This window comes from Periplaneta americana, chromosome 4, assembly GCF_040183065.1.
Source record: "Periplaneta americana isolate PAMFEO1 chromosome 4, P.americana_PAMFEO1_priV1, whole genome shotgun sequence".
NCBI lineage: Eukaryota > Metazoa > Arthropoda > Insecta > Blattodea > Blattidae > Periplaneta > Periplaneta americana.
This window is the reverse complement of record NC_091120.1, coordinates 202,794,354-202,816,568: the sequence shown is the minus strand read 5'-3', so window position 1 is coordinate 202,816,568 and position 22,215 is coordinate 202,794,354. Positions and strand designations below refer to the sequence as shown.

The window sequence follows — 22,215 nt, the reverse complement described above, 5'->3', positions numbered from 1 at the left end:
GCGTTGTGAACCATACTATGCCTCGCTTTCAAGACAGCTCAGAGTCTGGTTCGCCACACAAACGAATAAACACCAGCACGACTCTATAAACGGCATTAAAAATAAAGGCAACACGGTTCAGTTACGTATTTAAACGTCACATCGTAAAACTAAATAGCTCTCACGCGTTGTTATTGATTCGCCATGTCTGGCTGCAGTTTGCCCTGCGATATCAACAATCCCTCCTACCCAAGTGTTCCGCAATGAGTTTATGGTGCATGTCTGTATTATACATTTGTTGGTCGAGAAGGATATTAATTATTAAATATTCAAGTCCGGAAGTTACTAGATCTCGCGTACAAAATATCTGAAACGTTCTGTTATGACTCGTGACTTTGTAAGCTGTTATTCGTGCGCCATTTAGACATATGGCGTATACCCTTTGTAGTCCACAACTGTGGAGTAACGGTTAGCGCGTCTGGCCGCGAAACCAGGTGGCCCGGGTTTGAACCCGGTTGGGGCAAGTTACCTGGTCGAGTTTTTTCCGGTATTTTCCCTCAATTCAATATAAGCAAATGCTGGGTAACTTTCGGACCCCGGACTCATTTCACCGGCATTGTTACCTTCATTTCATTCAGACGCTAAATAACCTAAGATGTTGATAAAGCGTCGTAAAATAACTCAATAACCCTTTGTACTGAATTATATCTCTGGTATGAGATGAGATTATAACTTATCACATACATTATACGATACACAAGTCTCTGCGGTGGCTGAGTGGTCAGTACGCAGGCGGTCCGGGTTCGAGTCTCGGTCAGGCCTGGAATTTTTCATTGAAAAATCCATAGTGGCAGTTGTGACGGATAAGGTCTTAGTTAGGGCACAGTCTACTATATACAGTCACGAAGCTTGGGATGATTTTTTGCAATTCTCGCGATAGTTGCTAGCTGCTTGGAGCGCTGTACTAGAAACAATAGACTGTCACTGCCATCGTGATCTAATACAGGCCGTAAGGCAGACCATATCCTTCTAAGGGAAGATGTAGGCCTATATATTCAGGCATGTGTATAAGAATTATGGTAACACTTGCTGATAAATAATAGGCCTAATAGTAGTAGTAATAATAATAATAATAATAATAATAATAACACTATGTATTTAGGGTAATGCCCTGTAATGTCGTATACTATTACTAATTGAACCGTTGAGCAAAGCAACATATTACATTTTCTCTGACAGAACAGCGAATAAATTTCTCTTCCCATTCTGTACGAAACCTTCTGTTCCTGCTAGAGACAGAGGGTTTGTAGAGCGACATGGTACCGACACTGCTTACCTTCAGTACGTGAGCGAGACAGAGCAATGTACAGGAAATCCTCTTACCAGTATGAATGTCTTTGATTACACGATGTAATCACGATACCCAGTTTGGTCACCGCTGGCCTATACTATCCGTAGTCACAACAATATTACAGGTACGAAAAATAATATTATTAAAGGGAGGATTTATGAGATTCTTTGGGGAAATTATGATCAAGTGTTTGAGCCCACTCAATGTTTTTAAAAAGTTGGCGCCACTGTACTGTAATATTTTAATACTGTGTACATTTTAATGACAGTTCCAATCCGTGAGTAGGCAGAAGTGAGAGGGGATAAAGAGAGGCATCAGATGTTGAAATGTTTCCAGTTCGAGGCTTTGTTGCCATCCAGACAGCTGATCTACAACAATGATGCAACTGTTACAGCCACGCTTCTTTGAGAGAGTGTGGCTACAAAAAAGAGACGAAAGTGAAGTAAGTGATCTTGACCCAACAGACGCGGCTTGGGAACGCAACGGCCCGTCATTCTGAACTCTGTGAGCAGAGCTCGGGCCCGGCCCGTTACGAGCGACTTGTACGTAATACTGGGTGGTCCAAAAGTATCGCTTCATTTTGAAGGAAAAGTTGATGTTTCTGATTTGTTTATAATAAACCGACAAGCACGCGCGTGGAAGGACCTAAAGCAGGCCTTTCCAAGCGACCTGAAGGCTACGGGATTCAGCTTCCTCTAGATTTCTTTGCTTGGGGCTCCATTCTCATTAACAGACGGGCTATTCCATATGAAATCGATCACTAAAAAAACCTCACATTTTTTTTATACTCTACTTTTTTCCCTACTTATACAAGATGCTGAGGAGAGTGCATTTTCAAAAATATACTATCGAAAGTCAAACGGTTATCGTATTATTGAGCGACAAATTTAGCGTATTTTAGAAAAACAAGCCTCTTTCAGCGCTCAGAACTCTGGAACCATTTACTACAGAACATTGAACGGGAGCTCATTTTGAAGCTGACATTTGGTAGGTTATGTTAAGAAGTAATACTTATTTTTATTGTATACGGAGATACAGATAATCTGATTTTACTTACTTTTAGGCTTTTTGGCCATTTCTAAAAATGTAAAAAATATTGAAACAAAACCTTGCATTATTAAGAGGGATTCGGCATTGTTTGCTTAGTGGTTCGGCAATAAGTTTCGAGGGTTTAAATAGATTATTTTCACACGCCTAGACTTGAACGGCGCAGTACCGCACGCACTGGCCGAGAGCTGAAGATAAGCGAGCGTTGGGCATCATTTTACTCCTGTGTTTATGAAAACCTGTGATAAAGCTAGCCCACCTATGCGCTACTAGACGACACATCACGTGTTTATGTCTCCTGGCCTTGCTTACCTAGGCTAGCTCCCGCCTCACAGTCAGCTGGTTAGTTCACGCTCGTACTATTTATTTTCTTTATTTGATATTTTCAATACTTTCTTATCAACGTCCCACCAGTAAAAAAATATGTGTTTATTTGTAATTTCAATGCGGAATCTAACCATATATTTTAAAAATATTTTTTCGTGGCCAAAGGCGTTTTAATGAAGAAAAATTCAATTTTTCCATTTCCATAAAAAGTAAGAACATCTTTTTAAATGTCAATATAAACTTTAACTTCTCAGCATCAAAATAAACCATGATTTTGATCACTGGGTGAAAGGGTTTCGGAGCCACAACAGTTTAAAGTTGCTAATTTTATTAAAATACGATAAATTTAAATATTATTAATTTAAACACTATTAAGTTCTGATGCCTCAAACTTTGCACAAAGCATTATATCACAGTTGTCTACGGACATAAAAAGTTTCATTGTATTTAAAAATTGTAAGGTCAATTTTCTCTATATTTCGGTCGATTTGAGATGGAATAGCCCAGACGCATACTAATGTGGGGGGGAGGTGGTCAGCTACTGACCCCAAAGGATATTTTTAATAATATCTCTTTTATTACAGGGAAATTTGTTTTATGCTTTTATGACTTTTATTATTGTTATGTTACACACATTGTAACAAAACGAGTTTCGGCGGCAGTTAATTGTCGAATAAAATTAATTTTTATCGACACATGTGCACATTGGAAATCTTATTATCATATTTTATTATGTTATTCTCAGTAACAATAATTCGTTGGAAGGTTAATTAAACTGGCCTAAATATAAGAAGTAAATTCAAAATGGGAAGCAAAGCGATTCAATCTGAAACATTCAAAATAGCTCATCTGTCAAGTAGCCCATCTGGCACTGCTTTATTCGTTCCATAATATTCTTACATTTGCTTTATAGCATAGAATAAAGAACATGTTCAATTCTTACGTTTAAATATAAATGCAATACATATAAAATGCAAATATGAAATATGTACAGAATTAATACCTTAATAACAATAATATTTTATACAATGTAATATGTTTACCATTTAATAGTATTAAAATATTTACACAGGACTGTGAAATGTCAAGAATTCATCTACGGAATAGAAAGTGTGAGATATTAAGTAATTTTTTAGTTTTACCTTAAATAATGCAGGGTTTTGGCTATGATTCTTAATGTCTTCAGGAAGACTATTGAACATTTTTATCGCCATGTAACGTACTCCCCTTTGATAGCATGATAAATTTGATGACTGCGTATGAAAATCATTCTTTCTGCGGGTATTTATACTATGTATGGCTGAATTAGTTGGAAAATTTTCTTTATTACATAAGAGGAAATTTATTATAGAGTATATGTATTGATTTGTTAAGGTTAGAATTCTAATTTTTTAAAAAATAATCTACATGATTCTCTAGCCTTTGCTCCAACTATTATTCTAATGGCTCTTTTTTGTAATAAGAATATATTTTTAATATCTGCAGAATTTCCCCAAAATATTATTCCGTAGGACATAATGGAATGAAAATAGGCAAAATATATAGTCTTTAAGATACTTCTGTTTAGAAATTGTTGTAACGACCTAATTGCGAAACATGCTGAGCTAAGTTTGGGGGTTATTTCTTTGATATGATTTTTCCAATTTATTGTATTATTAATATGCAAACCAAGAAATTTGGTTGTTGATGTTTCTAGTAGAGGTATATTGTTGATAGTTGTGTCCAATGTTTCAGAGATTAAATCTGAAGTGGCTTTAAATTGAATTATGTTAGTTTTATTAGTGTTTAATGCTAGTTTATTGGTTGTAAACCAGTCATAAATTTTAAGGAGAATTATTTCTGTTTTACATTTGAATGTGGCAAAGTTCTTGTCTGTAATTATGATACTTGTGTCATCTGCAAATAGTACAGGATAACCTAAATTAAACAAAAAAGTTAATCTTGGAAATCATCTGTTCAGATATTACATGCAATTCTCGGAACAAACACGCAACATTACCCCAGTGACAATGTCGTGGAATAAGTATAAACTCACAATACTGTTTTCACAGAATTCACTGAAACTATTTTAACTGGAAAATTGGTGTGCTACAAGACGAGTGGGCGAGTCCCCGCATTTGGATTTTTCAGATGTCACATCTCTTTCAATGCAGCGTGAACATCCCACGACTGACTCATGCAACGTCACTGCTTCAAGAATGCTGAAAGAAACTTCCTCTCACTTTTCCTTGCCTTTAGAAAGGTTAACAGTATGATACGACCTATGGCAAACTGCATGTGAACCTATGAATATTAAAGCTTACAGTCGGACCGCAAAGAAAACACTCGTTCTTAACAAGAAAATCCAGTTTCTATTAGTTTTAACAACGTTCATTCACTGTCTGTTAATCAATGTTACCAGCTTCCAATCTGCAGGGACTACTTTCTGTTCGGAGAATTTACTGCACAGTTCCCAAGGAAATACAACTCTGAAAACTACTTTTGTACTAGGCCTACCCCACTATATTGGTGGAAGACTTCACACACCGGGAATTCTTCCCTTTGAGAAGTTACGCATATTCCTCGTCCAGAAGGGCGTGGCCCACAGTTTGGGAACGTTTGGTACACATATGCAACGTATAAACTATAACAAACATTACCGTAAGACGTTAACATGAAAGTTTGCAAAAGCTTTCATGCTTACGCTTACGTGATTTGCAAACAGAACACAATCGTGGAGCGCTGAAGTATACGACAGAATATGAGGAAATGGCGTCGTTGTTATGTTTCCATGGTTACCAAGTATGTTTGCGGTTATGTTTATGTTCCCATCGTGAATGATGGTATGACTTCTTGATTTTACCGTAACGTTTATATTCTTAAGTTAACGCTTACGTTATGTTTAATTTTCATTGTGAATGAGCCTTCCTTGTACTCAACCATGAAGGTTGCTAATGTTCGTTTCCACCAGACGCTAGACATCCGCAGCAGAATCAAAAAACGGCAGAATCTAATGGAAACAAAACAACGGTGAGACGAAGCCGGGAGTTGTGATGAAACTGCATTACTTAACTACCCTTTTTAAAATTACAGACCCTATTCAATGGCTGAAGTGATGACATAGCGATTTTGGAGCAATGGTATAACAAAAAAATTACCTCAGTACAGGTCTGTGTACATAATGTTATGAAGATATTATTATTATTATTATTATTATTATTATTATTACTTACTGGCTTTTAAGGAACCCGGAGGTTCATTGCCGCCATCACATAAGCCCGCCATTGGTCCCTATCCTGAGCAAGATTAATCCAGTCTCTATCATCATATCCCACCTCCCTCAAATCCATTTTAATATTATCTTCCCATCTACGTCTCGGCCTCTCCAAAGGTCTTATTCCCTGCGGCCTCCCAACTAACACTCTATATGCATTTCTGGATTCGCCCATACGTGCTACATGCCCCGCCCATCTCAAACGTCTGGATTTAATGTTTCTATTATTATTATTATTATTATTATTAGTGAAACTTCAATCTTAATTTATTTCATGATGAAATGAAAATTAAGAGATGGTGTATCTTTACAAATTCTACAATATCTGTAAAAATTAAATAACAGAGTTTTCGTGAGGTCGAGATTCACGTCAGGTTAGGTTTCTTCAGGCTTTTGGAATGTCTTGCATATACGTTTTTTGGTAGATAGCGAGTTTTCGTAAAGTTTAGGATAGTCCTGAGCATAAGAGAGTAAGTGAAAGCAAGGGAGGGGGGTTGCCGGATTTGAACACCCCCCCTCAACTCTAATAATAATGGCATATTTAGATTTGAGTGACTTAATTAATAATCGCTTTCCCCTCTCTAATTGTTCATTATCAGAGTAACAAAATCTACATCGACATAAGGCATAGTCCTCCTACCCCTCCTTCAATATAATTTCTGTGCTTGGAGCAGCGGCACGTTCGAATTATAACAATGCTATCTTTATTATAGAGAGTCCTACCGCCTTTGTAATAAAAAAGCCGACACAATATGAAATTTAACTTTTGAAACATCTTATTCAAAAGATTGTTTTGACAGTTCTGCAATGCAGATGTTAAATATTGTACATTCTCGATTTTAAACTCATTTTAAGAGCGGTATTCATCAGTAGTTTGAGTTCTGATTTTATTGTGAAACGTTCAATTAACGTTTCGTGCATTTAACAGTTCATAGATCGATGACTAGTTGCTTATTACACTACACAGACTTCTGAAGTCTATTATTATTATTATTATTATTATTATTATTATTATTATTATTATTATTATTATTATTGGCGCGGACCAACGCTTTGACATCTGATCAAGGCCTGGCTGGAATTTTCACCGTTTCTCACAACATGCGAACTGAACCTAGTAACAGGCCAAAATGAACTCCAAAATCCTTCTTTCTTGACAATTCATAACTTTTTTTTTTCGTGTTAGCGATATTATATAACTGCAGTTAAGAATAAAGAATCATGACACACAATCTACGAAACCAGCATACTATTCGATGGTGTAAGCTGATAAAGTCCAACGTATTCATCAGTTATGTATGCATTCCTAATAGAGCATGGAGCATGCAAAATGGACATCCTGATGACATCAGCGAATCGTCCCGCGCAAATCTACAGCTCCGTGAAATTCCAGCTTGCGGCATGCCACGCACGACAGACGAGACACATCACCACACGGACAACCGCGGGGAGGAAAGTCACGACTTTACGAGCAAGACTCGAACCTAGGGACGATATACTAAGTGTACTACTTCTTCAAAATTGTATGTAATTACGTTACAGAATTGGACATTGACCTGGTCACCCCTGGAGACTTGATTCCGTCATAAGACGTAATTAAATTTGACCCAATCTGTTAATGACTCCTGCCCCTTCGATAATGTTTGACAAATCATGAAACAACGATTGCTTGCTTCTACGATTTAAGAGTGCTAAGGATGAGGGATATAAAATTATATTATAGCAACACTGTTACAACGTTTTAAAAGAGTTACTTTTATTTTATTTATTATGCTTTCTTTCTCGAAGTACATAAAATCGTAAGGCAATGGATTCATTGTTATAAAAAAAAAGAGGGCTCAGTAACCAAATGTAATGGAAAAAGCAGGCATTTACGCAAATGTTCTTCAAAACAGATACCCCAATTTAATTTCATTCCTACATTAATTGCTAAATGATAGAGACATTGATTTAACAAAACTATATCGATTAACGTAATATTAACAATGAGTAAATATGTGTAATTACTATACAATTGTCTTCATAACGGTATTTACAATACAGTTCATGACGACAAAATCTAAAATTCGGTCGCAAAAGAACATTACCCCATTTGTTTTCCTTGTTTTCTCCCGTTATATTCCTACATAATCCAGTGGCATAGGGAAACGCTGAAGAAATAATACGATGCAATTCCTTCTGTAGGTAACTCTAGAACGTCAACAATGCGAATTGCAGTGCGGCCTTCTGAAATAACTCTCACAACCAACCCTTTCGGACCCCAAACCATCGCTTGTGAATTTATAACGTCTTTTTCTTTATCTGAAAATTGAATTTCTGAATATATGCATGACCATCGTGAAACAATGACATTAAAGAAATACGTAGTTCAATGCAATGCCTCCTGCAGCTATAAAATTAATGTCAACATGAAAGCCGAGAGATCGCCTAGCACCTCTTTCGGAACTCAACTGAGTCTGTAATAAATGTAATAACACCTAATATCTGTCCTTAATTAAATACATTTCTCAACGTAAGTTTATTTGAAATGAAGTTTAAGATGACATCTAAACTCCGGTCACTGGTGGACGCGTTTCCAGACTATATGACAATCGTAAACACGAAGCTAAAGAAATGGTTCGATTCAATGCCTCTTTAGAAAATGTCAACAATATCAAATGCAGAGCCGGGTGATCGGCCTCCTAAAACACGAGCAAAAACAAACGAGACTCGCCTCGCGCAGCCCCTTCGTTAAGTCGGCTCACAGCATCACGTTGAAGGCCGGCAGGTGAGACACTCCCTCCGACCAGCTCCAATGCACTGCCAGAATCTTACCTCCTGTTCGCTCCAATTATATCCAACACAGCTCGAGGATTTCCTTTGTCCAAAACGTCTAGTTGCACTCGATACACTCTACGCACACTGGAATCGAACTCAACCACAAGAATTGTCGACACTCACTCCCGCAATACTCGTACGCGACTTCAAACTGTCAACATTGCCCTTTGCTGAGCAGGTGCCGAAAACACAGAGATCGTTCCACTGGAGACTGCTGTGGAATTCCACAGGACTGAACCTCTTTGGTGTTGGTGCTGCTACCTGTCGATCGGCAAGGCAAACATGCGATGGTGCTGCCATCTTCCAACTGATATATCTACTTCCAAGCTGCATTACATAAAATAGTGTTAACCTGCCATCTGATAGAAGTCCATGTAAATAATATTAATCTTGGAATTAATCAGTGGCGGCTCGTTAGAATTTTCTACATTTAGATTATCATACAACACATAAAGTTAATATTTTTTTTACCTGTATTGAAGCTGAAACTGTAACGTATCATTGATCCAACCTTTTTGACGTGAATACGTCCATTAAGTTCGGTCCAGTACTGAGATGCTATTCTAAAAAATCAGAAGGGGCTCGCGATAGGAACAGTATGGCTGTGGCGCATGCGCGGACTTCTCATGCAGTGCCAGCGTCATCCTTACCTGGATTTATTTTCGCGTGCACATTCCAGATCAAATCAAGAAGTTTCCTTCGTGCTCCGGTTATACATCTTGCATATACGAAAGTTAGCTTTGGTTAGTTTAGGTTTTTATTAACCAAGACCGCGCATGCGCAGTTATCCTCTCACAGCCAAACTGTTCTTGTCACGAGTCGAACATAGCAAATCGACTGACACATTTTCAGGTCAGTTTTGTCGGACCTATAATTTCTAAACTACACGATATATTCCAATGAAGTAAACGACGATCGACAGACGAAGAATAAATGTATCCAACATGACCTTGAGTTGGAGCAGATGACGTCAGCTAATGATACGCGGGAGGGAGGGGAAGTTGCACGAATTGGGCGAGTCGTGAGACAACCAAGGCAGTGTAACTCGAGAATGCGAAGTGATAGAACGTTCGCAGTGGTGTTCAACGATTCGTAACGAACCAGGCTACATTCATAATTGAGCAGCAATCAGCGCTCGTACCTAGGAACTTCTTTCAAGGGGGGCAGCTGCCATTAGGGGGAGGCAGGACTTACATCACAGTTTTTTTCGTGGAATCATGTAACTATTGTGAAAAAGTACAGTTTAGGAAGCCGTGAAAATTTCACTGCCCACTGGATACTAAATGCCTAGAATGAAGATTGTGCATTAAGAGAAAAACTATGTATATCTTGCAAATTCTTGATAGATTAACAACTGGGCAATAACAATAAACCTAATTACAGTCTTCAACATACCTAGGGGGGACACACAAGATGCTATAGGGGGGCAAAGTCCCCCTGCCTTCTCTAGCTATGGGCCTACAAAGAGTTAAATGGAAAAAAAGCATCTTGAAGTGACCAATATTTATTATGAAATACTTCCATCTCTTTATGAGGAATATCTTTTACTTTACAGAATTGTTTGCCATTGTGAACACAAGAAACTTTCCACTCTTTATTCTGTTTGTTACGATTCTCTATTTTCATCTTACTTTTCTTCCAGCCTTCTTTTTTCAGTGACCTCTTTCTTCCTTTGCCTTTCTCCACAATATCAATGAAATCATCACAGTCTTCTATTTTGTGCCTTTTTTTGTCACTAGCATGGAATCTACACAAAAAAAATTTAATTTGAAGTCTTTTATATTTATTTGGTCCTCTTAATATAGTTACTGTACATATTGTTGAGTTATCTTACTTACTTACTGGCTTTTAAGGAACCCGGAGGTTCATTGCCGCCCTCACATAAGTCTGCCATTGGTCCCTATCCTGAGCAAGATTAATCCATTCTCTATCATCATATCCCACCTCTCTCAAATCCATTTTAATATTATCTTCCCGTGTACGTCTCGGCCTCCCTAAAGATCTTTTTCCCTCTGGCCTCCCAACTAACACTCTATATGCATTTCTGGATTCGCCCATATGTGCTACATGCCCTGGCAATCTCAAACGTCTGGATTTAATGTTCCTAATTATGTCAGGTGAAGAATACAATGCGTGCAGTTCTGTGTTGTGTAACTTTCTCCATTCTCCTGTAACTTCATCCCTCTTAGCCCCAAATATTTTCCTAAGCACCTTATTCTCAGACACCCTTAATCTCTGTTCCTCTCTCAAAGTGAGAGTCCAAGTTTCACAACCATAAAGAACAACCGGTAATATAACTGTTTTATAAATTATGACTTTCAGATTTTTTGACAGCAGACTAGATGACAAAAGCTTCTCAACCGAATAATAACACGCATTTCCCATATTTATTTGCATTTAATTTCCTCCCAAGTATCATTTATATATGTTACTGTTGCTCCAAGATATTTGAACTTCTCCACCTCTTCAAAAGATAAATTTCCAATTTTTATATTTCCATTTCGTACAATATTCCCGTCACGAGACATAATCATAGACTTTGTCTTTTTGGGATTGTTGAGTTATCTATTTATAAAATCTAAATATTGTATCAATTTTATCAACTTGGATGAAAATAAAATTATGTAAATGAAACTCAGTGATTTAAACACTATATTTTCTGATAGGAGAACTTGCAAGGAATCCGCCATATTGGCATTACGGAAGCAATAGGTTCTGGAAAAAAAAATGAAGCCATACAGCTGTCATCAGAACACTGCACTCTCGGGCTAGCATCTCTTACAGCACCAGCATGCATTTATGGCTGCTGGGGCAGGTACGCTTCTTCCTGCACGAGATGTATGTCGCCATGCACTGCTTACCCATAACCCATTTCAGCGAGTGCTGACGACCATTGATTTAAAAAGTAAATGGTATATTTTGGAAAAAAATATGAAATAAATGTTTCTGGCAACAAAATACCTACTTAGTTACTGTCTAAATAACAGGTACCAGTATTGGAAAAAAATCATAATTTCAAATATCATTTTCAGTGACAAATAGCAGGAATTATTGAAAAATAACTAGTCGACTGAGGTAACTTTAAACCTAGTTCATTAACACGAGAAAATGTGTGTATATGTATTTATTAGGTTATTTTACGACGCTTTATCAACATCTATGGTTATTTAGCGCCTGAATGAGATGAAGGTGATAATGCCAGTGAAATGAGTCCGGGGTTCAACACCGAAAGTTACCCAGCATTTACTCATATTGGGTTGAGGGAAAACCCCGGAAAAAACCTCAACCAGGTAACTTGCCCCGACTGGGAATCGAACCCGCGCCAGCTGGTTTCGCGGCCAAACGCGCTGACCGCTACTCCACAGATGTGGACCTGTGTATATATATGTATGTGTGTGTGTATATATATATTTCTTCCTGTAACCACTACAGGTTGTCATTGACAAACAGTACCATGATACAATGAATATAGGCTCAATGAGACATATTTCTGTTGTTACAGTGAAAAATAAATGCTGACATACGGTAAGTCTATCCTAAAATATAACAACAAACGAAGATGGATCTGCAAACACAATAAGCGTAAGTTGAGCATTCCATTTGATCAATGTTTTAGTATAGTGTTTCTCAAACTTTTTTGAAGTGGGGACCACTTTTTTAAGTCAGAACAGTTCTGTGGACCACCTTACTCTTGTTCCCTTCGAAAGCAAATTTATCATTTTTGTAGTATATTTTAATGTCAATATTTTAAAATAGCATTAATTAAAATTAATCAATTTCATATTAGTATTAACTAATTAAGCTAATGTTAATAGAAGAAAATTCATTTTTAAAACACTTAAAATTGTTTAACGACACGTTAAAAGCATTAAAATTTTTAAAAAAGGTTATGTACCTTAGACAGACGGCCCGTTTCGACACTCGTTCTGCATCATCTTCAGTGTCCTACGAACTACTGATGTTCCTGTTGATTTTGAATTCTGCCATTTGCATTCGTCAGTTGTAAGGGTGGGGGTGTGTTGCTCCTATAGTGGGGTATGGTTGTTTGTGTGCTATGTATCATGATATCGAATAATGTGTGGGTATTGAACTGTAATTGTGTATTAAGTATATGTTGTGGGTATGTTATTGTATGTTTGTATATTTCATATTGTTCTAAGATGTTTAACTGTCACCGCATTGCTTAAGGCACATTGGGACACAAAGCATGTACCGATATCAATGCTAGATTAGCAACACCATCATACTTAGGAAGGGCTGATCATATTAGGAAGTTTAAATGTAGGAAACAAAGAACGGACGTGGCAAAATTTTCCTTTGTTAACCGCACAATAGTAGACTGGAACAGCTTACCTGCAGCAATCTTTCAGGGTGGTCCTCTTGAAATCAATACATTTAAGGAAAGGTTGAGAAGATTAGACTGAAAATGTAATTGGAGTGCAGTGTAATTATTTAAGTTGTGTCATGTAACTAATTGAATTGATATACAATTAATTAAGTTGATATGTAATTAATTAAGATGATATGAAATTAGTTTACAATGTCCACCTTATGAATTTTTTTTTTTTTCATATAATGCAAATTAATTTGAATATTAATTTTTCCTACATTTTTATGGTTAGCTTCTTTGTTAATATTTAAATTTTATAAAATTCCTGTGTTAAGTTACGCACTAAGCAATAATGAATGTTCCCTTAAAGTTTGGAGTAATTCTGAAGAATTACCAACAATACAAGCAAAATAACAGAATAATTCTAGACTATTTAAGTGCTTGTGGTCATAACTTTAATCTATAAGTAATATACTACTACTGTGCCTGTATTTCACACCATATTAAATCATTCTAGATCCGTTTTTAAGGTATACCAAATTTATTGTATAAAAAAATGTTTTCAGAATATAAAAAAAAAAAAGATGCTATGTAATTTAGTTGATATGTAAATAAATTAAGGTGATATGTAATTAAGTTGGTATGTAATTAATTAAGGTGATATGTAATTATTTAAATTGGTAATAGTTGGGTGAAATAGAAGTACTTATAAGTTAGATTTACTTTTGCTTATCTTAGGCGTTATTATAGAATAGTTTTTAATTATAGTCCTAGGTTTATTGCATCTACTATTTATAGATTTACGTTTATTTTATTTTATTTCATGTAATTGTAATTACTGTATATTATATATCATTGCCACCGGGTGTATACCCAATTGTAGTATTAATAAATACATACGTACATACAACTGTGGACTTTTTGGTGTGATGTGTAGAATTTCCATATCTGTTTCTATATTATTGTAGGCATGATTAAGGCTCATTCACAATGAAAATTAAACATAACGTAAACATTAACATAAGCACATAAACATATGCCACAAACTTAAGTAGCCAAGGCCCATTCACAATGAAAATTAAACATAATGTAAACATAAAACGTGTGTGGGAACAAACATACCGAATCAACAAAACTACAGAATCTATTACATAAAAATGGAGAATTGCACACTGACTGACGATGTAGCTATTCAATTTATGTTTCTAATAACTACAATGGCATCAGTATATGGCTTTCAATACTTGAAATCAAAATAATCAACTTTTCGTCATATGATTCCATGTTGCGCGCCTAGCTATCATCACGGCCAATAGATCAAAATATTGCCTGTAGGCAAAGCCCATGAGATGTTAAACAAAAAGTGAAAACACGCTTTCCGCTTGTGTACTGTTTCCAAATCGCATAAACATAAGCATGAAAGTTTGGAGTTTGCAAACTTTCATGTTAACGTCTTATGATTAAGATTAAGTTTATGCTTATGTAATTCATTGTGAATGCTTTCATTAAATAATATGGACACAAGGTTTTATGCTTACGTTATGTTTATGTTTAATTTTCATTGTGAATGGGCCTTTACTGTTGATATGTTCTGCGTAATTTGATGTGATGTAGGGTTTGGTTATAGCTTTAATATGTTCATTATATCTTGTTTGAAAGTTTCTTCCTGTCTGTCCTATGTAAAAATGTGGGTAACTATTGCATTTTAGTTTGTAAACCCCAGCTGAATTATATTTATTCGCATGTTTAATGTGATTATTTAGATATTTCTGTGTTGTGTTATTTGTTTTGTATGCTATCTTGTATTTTAGTTTTCTGAATGAAGTTGCAATTTTGTGAGTATTGGTATTGTGATATGTTAATGTTATGTATTTATTCTCACGTGGTGTTTGTGTTGGTTTGTTCTGTTTTTGTTTTGCCTTTTTTATTAGTGTCTCTATTATGTTAAGGTTGTATCCATTGTCATGTGCTATATACTTAATTCTTCAGTGTAGTTGTCATTGTTCATTGGTATATTAATTAATCTGTGTGTCATTGTACGGAAAGCTGCATGTTTATGTTGTATGGGATGGTTTAATGAATTGTGTGTGTGTTGTGGTTGTGATGGGTTTCCTGTAGACTTTGAATTCGTGTCTGTTATTTGTTTTGGTTATGGTGATGTCTAAGAAGTTTATAGCTTGGTTATGTTCTGTTTCTATTGTATATTTTAATTTGGGATGTATTTTGTTGAGTTGTTGATGTAGGTTTTCTATTTGTCTCTTGTTTCCATTATATAGGACTATTATGTCATCTACATATCGATGCCAGTACATTATTCTCTCTGCGTGTTTGCTGTTGACAGTGTTTATTATGAATGAAGATTTCAGCTAATATACTGGGTGTTCAGTTCAAAGTGTGTCATGGCTCACTGTATGCCGTCATGTGGCTAGCCGATGAGCCTAGAGAATTCAATCTTCCTACATTTCCGCAAAGGTGTATTACCTATGTGCCAGAGAAGTTGCCTGGCAAGTACGGCGTTCATTCTGAAGAGTACTTAATGATACGTACGGTAATGCCGGTAGTGGCAGGAATGTAAACTGTTTGGAAACACGTACTGAGGTGAGTTTTTTCCTTACTGTGAGGATATGGGGAGAGGGTTAAGACAATTACTTACGTACAGTATTTGTTGACATTAACTTCGACGGTCTACATGGACACGGAGCATTTGATTTGTGCTGTGGCATGTGACCGTACGCAACCGATAACAAATACCCTGCGTACGACTTGCCGGCGCAAAACACAGTTCGAAATAGGTTATGGTAGCACACAGACCGTACAGACCGCCATCTGTTGCTACGACGTTCAAGTTATACCGTACACGTTCTTAAGTTCAGATTGAACGCCTTGATTAATAGGCAACTTCTCTGACATAAAAGCTGAAACTCGCTTCAAATCACTGACTCACCAACAGTGACGTCATGACACACTTTGAAATGAACACCCAGTATATATTTCGCTAATTTATATGCTGGTGCATTCTTGTAGTTTATAAGAGGCCTGATTGGTATATTTTGTTTGTGAATTTTAGGTACCAATGGGTTCATGCTACCAGACACCAATAAACAAAGTATATTTGAGTACTCGTTCTAACCAACATTTTATGTTCTTTCATGAACATCTGGGCTCTACTGCTCATATACCGGACAGCTAGGATGTATCAATAAGTAATGCAATGTTATTTCTGCAAAAGTGTTTATTCACAGAACAACAATCAGCACGTTACATGTAGAAAGTGCGCGGCTTCCTGACCGAGAAGCGGGGCAGCAAGTTGCGTTGCTGGATGCGCTTTGGCAGGGGGAACTTGATCTTGGAGTTGTGGAACTGCTTCACCAGCGGGCGCCGGCAGTTGGCCGCCTTCACCTGCTCCACCTTGATGATCTGGATCGAGTGCGCACGCGCACGGTGCCGGGCGCCCATGTCTCGGTAGCACTGTGTCACGGCGCCCGATACACTCAAGTCACGGTACTCGCGGTACATGTTGTGGGTGCCTGACCGTGAGTCATATCGCAGCCAAATGCCGAAGTTCTTGATCTTCACGGGGGACTTCTCTGGGATCTGCGCACGAACACGACAAAATCAAATCCTCAGCTTTTACATTTCTACATAATAAGTTATTGCTCTTATTCTCATAACATTCTTACTCCTATTACTGTTATTTTTCTATTTTTGCAGAATATATTTACATCAATTATCAATTTAGTCAAGCTATGATACTTAGTGTCCCTTTAGATGAGGCTACTTTTAGTGGAGCTGCTGCTAAATTTTTGTAGACAATTTTTCAGTCTTTCAGTGAACATGGATGTAGGAGGAGATATACTTTTGGCAAATTTGCTCATATGGAGAAAGAATGGACGTAAAAATAGAAGAAGAGTCTGGATTCATCCATTAGTTTGGAAAGACTGAATCGAGGACTATTCCATACCTTGTTCGATGATTTACATCAGGACGATAAAAAATATTAATTTAAAATTATGCAAATGAGGAACGATCTGGCATAAAACATATTTTTGTTTACTTTTTAAGAATTCAAAATTAAATATAATAGGCACCAAACATGAAACCAACTACAACACGAATGGCATAAAACACGTACGAGTAATTCAACCAATATACTAGAAATAGGTATCAGTAGGGTAATGGCAAAGCCAAAGGCCATGGTGTAATTGAACCCAGGTTCGAACCTGAGATCACCCAATTCTTCATCTCTTTGTTAATATTTCATTTACCACATTATTTTATTTTAACGTGAAATAAAGGGGATTTTACTACATAAATGTTCCACGCCGTGGCATCGCAGTCTAAGCCATCCTGCCTAGGGCTTGTGCTACAGAATGCACGCTGGTTCGAGTCCTCACAGGGGAAGAAATTTTCTCATGAAATTTCGGCCAGTGTATGGGACCGGTGCCCACCCAGCATCGTGATGCACTTGGGGAGCTACGATAAGTAGTGAAATCCGGTTGCGAATGCCAGCTATTAACGGCTGGGGGGATCATCGTGCTAACCACACGATACCGCCATTCTGGTTGGATGATAGCCCACCTCTGCTTCGGCATGTGGGCGTGAAGCCAGCAGCCAGCTGGTCGGTCTAGGCCCTTCATGGGCTGTAGCGCCACGGATTATTATTATTACTACATAAATTATATATTCGCAATTCGCACTAGTCCAGCAATTTAGTAGTCTATGGTTGTTATTATTATTATTATTATTATTATCGTCATTCTATATTATTCTGTCGTGACATATTTTTCTAATTAAGCCTGTACACTGTCGTGACGGTGTGGGGAATTGGTGGCCAATAGTCGTCCGTTGGCAGCGCTACTGTCGCGAGTTCGTAGCGCCACTAAAAGTGGCCTCGTCTAAAGAGACACAATCCTCACTGCATACAAGAAGAATCCACATGTGAACAAATGCACATGTCCAAAGTCTATCGTATTGGATGCAGGACAAAAAACCTGTTTATGGCGCATAGATCGTGACATTACAGTAGAACCTCTATTATCCGTGGATTTTTCAGTGAGTTATTTTACGATACTGCATCAAGTTATTTAGTGTCTGAATGAAATGGTGATAGTGCCAGTGAAATGAGTCCAGGGTCCAGCAACGATAGTTAATCAGCATTTGCTCATACTGGGTTGACGGAAAACCTCAACAAGGCAACATGCCCCAACCGGGATTCGAACCCAAGCCACCTGGTTTCGCGGTCAGACACGCTAACCGTTACTCCACAGGAGTGAACTTATCTGCGGTAATGAAGAGGGTGGGCTGAACGGTTAATTGAAAAAATCGAATAATCTGTATTATAAATGGCTTTCGTAAATGAAGTGCATAATGCAGTTCCATTTCGTAATTTTCTCCGTGGCCATGTGTTTCAACATGTTAGATGGTGCATCAGAAGCTCACTAATTAAGTCTTATTGTCAATGACGGGTTTCTAAGGGTCAAGGAAACTCCCTATGATAGCTGTCTTTGGAAAGATAGAAAAAGTATAGGTCACATGTTTAATCTATACATTTTATTTATTCTTGTATTATTATTATTATTATTATTATTATTATTATTATTATTATTATTATTATTATTAAATCTCGCACAGTTGCAACTCCAATCTCGTTGTTTGATGTGAGATAAACCACAGTCCCTCTTTTCCAAAACCACTCAATTATTTTCACTTTTCTTCGATATTTAGCACTACATGTTTTCTTTTTGGCACTTGTGGAAGACATTTTGTAGAACAGTTAATTACTCGAACAGTAGATCATACTGTGTATGGGCAAAGGCTTGTATTAACTCTCTCCAGTAAAAATACGTACTAGTATTTTTAATCTTCCCCAACTTGGTGAGGTTGCCAAAGACAAACAATGTTAAACAGTAACATTTAAGGTGTGACATTGTAAATGTCTTACAAGAAGTTTGTATACAATGAACTGAAATTTACAGTAAATAATGTTTTACAATAATGAAAATTTGCAGTAAAATATAAAACAGATAAAAAATAAAATAGAATGAGAAAATTCAACTGTAATTTGAATTGAAGTACAAGTTAGAATTTATAAAACAGTTATATTACCGGTTGTTCTGTATGGTTGTGAAACTTGGACGCTCACTTTGAGGAACATAGGTTAAGGGTGTTTGAGAATAAGGTGCTTAGGAAAATATTTGGGGCTAAGCGGGATGAAGTTACAGGAGAATGGAGAAAGTTACACAACACAGAACTGCACGCATTGTATTCTTCACCTGACATAATTAGGAACATTAAATCCAGACGTTTGAGATGGGCAGGGCATGTAGCACGTATGGGCGAATCCAGAAATGCATATAGAGTGTTAGTTGGGAGGCCGGAGGGAAAAAGACCTTTAGGGAGGCCGAGACGTAGATGGGAGGATATTAAAATGGATTTGAGGGAGGTGGGGTATGATGATAGAGACTGGATTAATCTTGCACAGGATAGGGACCGATGGCGGGCTTATGTGAGGGCGGCAATGAACCTTCGGATTCCTTAAAAGCCATTTGTAAGTAAGTAAGTGTCGCTGTAAAATCTGCAGAGAACCCTCCAAAGCTATCATAGAAATTTCCTTAATTGTTGTTGTTGGGACTCCAAATTTATGACAGAATGACACGAATGTTCTGTTATGGTCCCTCTAGCGCCCACCATTAATCCGATGACTTCTATATCATTGAATTTATATGACGTACAGTAGCCAATATTATTTCTGCAGCAAAAAAAAAAAAGGAGAGAATGACAGACAGATAATCCGCCAATTGGTTAATAGGGTAATGAATAATCGGGGTTCTACTGTAATTAGCTCCTTGTTTGAAAGCACAATCTCTTATATATTTTCTAATTTTTAATAGGAAACTAACTTACTTATGGCTTTCAAGGAACCTGCAGGTTCATTGCCGCCCTCACATAAGCCTGCCAACGGTCCCTATCCTGAGCAAGATTAATCCAGTCTCTATCATCATATCCCACCTCCCTCAAATCCATTTTAATATTATTTTCCCATCTACGTCTCGACCTCCCCAAAGGTCCTTTCTCCTCTGACCTTCCAACTAACACTCTATATGCATTTCTGGATTCGCCCATACGTGCTACATGCCCTGCCCATCTCAAACGTCTGGATTTAATGTTCCTAATTATGTCAGGTGAAGAATACAATGCGTGCAGTTCTGTGTTGTGTAACTTTCTCCATTCTCCTGTAACTTCATCCCTCTTAGCCCCAAATATTTTTCTAAGAACTTTATTCTCAAACACCCGTAATCTCTGTTCCTCTCTCAAAGTGAGAGTCCAAGTTTCACAACCATAAAGAACAACCGGTAATATAACTGTTTTATAAATTCCAACTTTAAAATTTTTTGACAGCAGACTGGGTGATAAAAGCTTCTCAACCGAATAATAACAGGCATTCGACATATTTATTCTGAGTTTAATATCATCCCGACTGTCATTTATATTTGTTACTGTTGCTCCAAGATATTTGAATTTTTCCACCTCTTCAAAAGTTAAATCTCCAATGTTTATATTTCAATTTTGTACAATATTCTGGTAACGAGACATAATCATATACTTTGTCTTTTTGGGATTTACTTCCAAACCTATCGCTTTAAGAGCAGATTTGTCTGCGTTTGTCGAATGCGCATCATTATGCTTACGAATAGGCACTTTTCAGTGCCAATAATTTATTCTGTGTGCACAAGGTTGGAATTTATCCAAGAATTACCAAATTCACGGATCCCTAAAAATCCACCTAACAGCAACTGAAGGATTGCTAATGCTCCGTCCTCTTCTTACTCACTTGTTTTATAGAAACTATTTCTCCTGTAGTTTTCTTGAACTTCTTTAGCTGTCGCAGGAAATACCAGAACCTCGATTTGGCCACAATGGCGTCAGGGGCGAAGATCCTCATCTTGTACAGAGGAGTCACCTTCTCCTTCTCTGTCGGGAGCTTCCTCCCGATCACTTCGAACTCTTTCAACTGAAACAGAACCCCATGTGAGAACAAAGCTCCACACTCCCGGTTACGTCTTCATGCAGCTGTACTAGTTTAACTAGCATGGGATTCTTTCATTAGTATGTTAAATATTTCCATCAAACCGAACATTCAGTTGCCCTGCACTTCCTTTATCAAAGCTTTCAATACGTGAAATTTGTCCCGTTCATATCAACATACAAAATTTAATACTAAAAATGCGTATTTATCAATTAAACTACACAAAATAATGTTATTTCAAATTATTCCCAATAAAAACGGCCACATGTTCATCAACATGGCCACGCCGAAACATACTTCTTGAACCGTTCTACAACTAGACCTCGTAAGGTTATTAAAATAGATAATACTAGACTAAAACTAAGAACACAACTCGTCTATAACAAGAATCACTATACTTAACTATACATTATTTTTAATAATTTTATGTACCTCTCCTTTAGCTTTCATGGTGCTATTCACAACTACAGGAAACGGAAGGAGCTAATACTACTAATTTTAACACCAACAGCGCTAGTATCACATTCCAGGGTAGTTAGATATCAAAAACAATTCCATGGGATATTGTACTTGTACACCTTTATTGTTTCCTTATTGGAACCCAGAAACCATAAATATGCTATATACGGTATATTTCCTTTTTAATAATTGACAATTATTTTAACTACCTCTAACATTAGATTAATTATTTCAGTAGTATAATCAAAACAAATTCCTTATCTCCGGAGTACGGTGCTCATTTCATAAACTCGCAGATATTACGCCCGGAGCGCTTCAGAGTCACAATATGTCCGCAACATATACTTTGAATAAATCTGTGCCATGTCTGTGCTTTAACATGACAATAATTTACTCTCAAGCATGCACGCCTTTCATATTTGTTTACTGCTTCACTAGAGAGAGAATAAATTCTCGCAATTTCGTTCAGAATAGAAATAAAATTCTAAGGCCATGTGTTTACAAATATAAAATAAGGGCCCAATAGTTGAGCAGTTTGTACTTCTTCCATTGTCAAAAATTATAACACGTTTCGAAGAGTGAATCTCTCTTCAAGTGAAATCCTACTGTGGGATCGTTACAAACAG

At 37.1% G+C, this 22,215-nt stretch overlaps 2 protein-coding genes across 2 annotated transcripts in view; both read right to left on the bottom strand.

Moving 5' to 3' along the window:
- kst (spectrin beta chain, non-erythrocytic 5 kst) overlaps positions 1 to 8,986 on the bottom strand; it is a 383,292-nt gene extending 374,306 nt beyond the window's left edge. The window contains exon 1 of the mRNA XM_069824777.1: positions 8,772 to 8,986. The gene's annotated coding sequence lies outside the window, so the exon portion shown is untranslated. The remainder of the gene's footprint in view (positions 1 to 8,771) is intronic.
- A 7,332-nt stretch (positions 8,987 to 16,318) lies between these two features.
- On the bottom strand, positions 16,319 to 21,662 carry RpL18A (ribosomal protein L18A). Its single transcript, XM_069824770.1, has 3 exons — positions 21,563 to 21,662; positions 20,936 to 21,115; positions 16,319 to 16,698 (listed from the first exon to the last, which is right to left on the bottom strand). Exons 1-3 carry the CDS (start codon positions 21,578 to 21,580, stop codon positions 16,363 to 16,365), a joined length of 534 nt encoding a protein of 177 aa, XP_069680871.1. The 5' UTR covers positions 21,581 to 21,662; the 3' UTR covers positions 16,319 to 16,362.
- Positions 21,663 to 22,215: the final 553 nt, after the last annotated feature.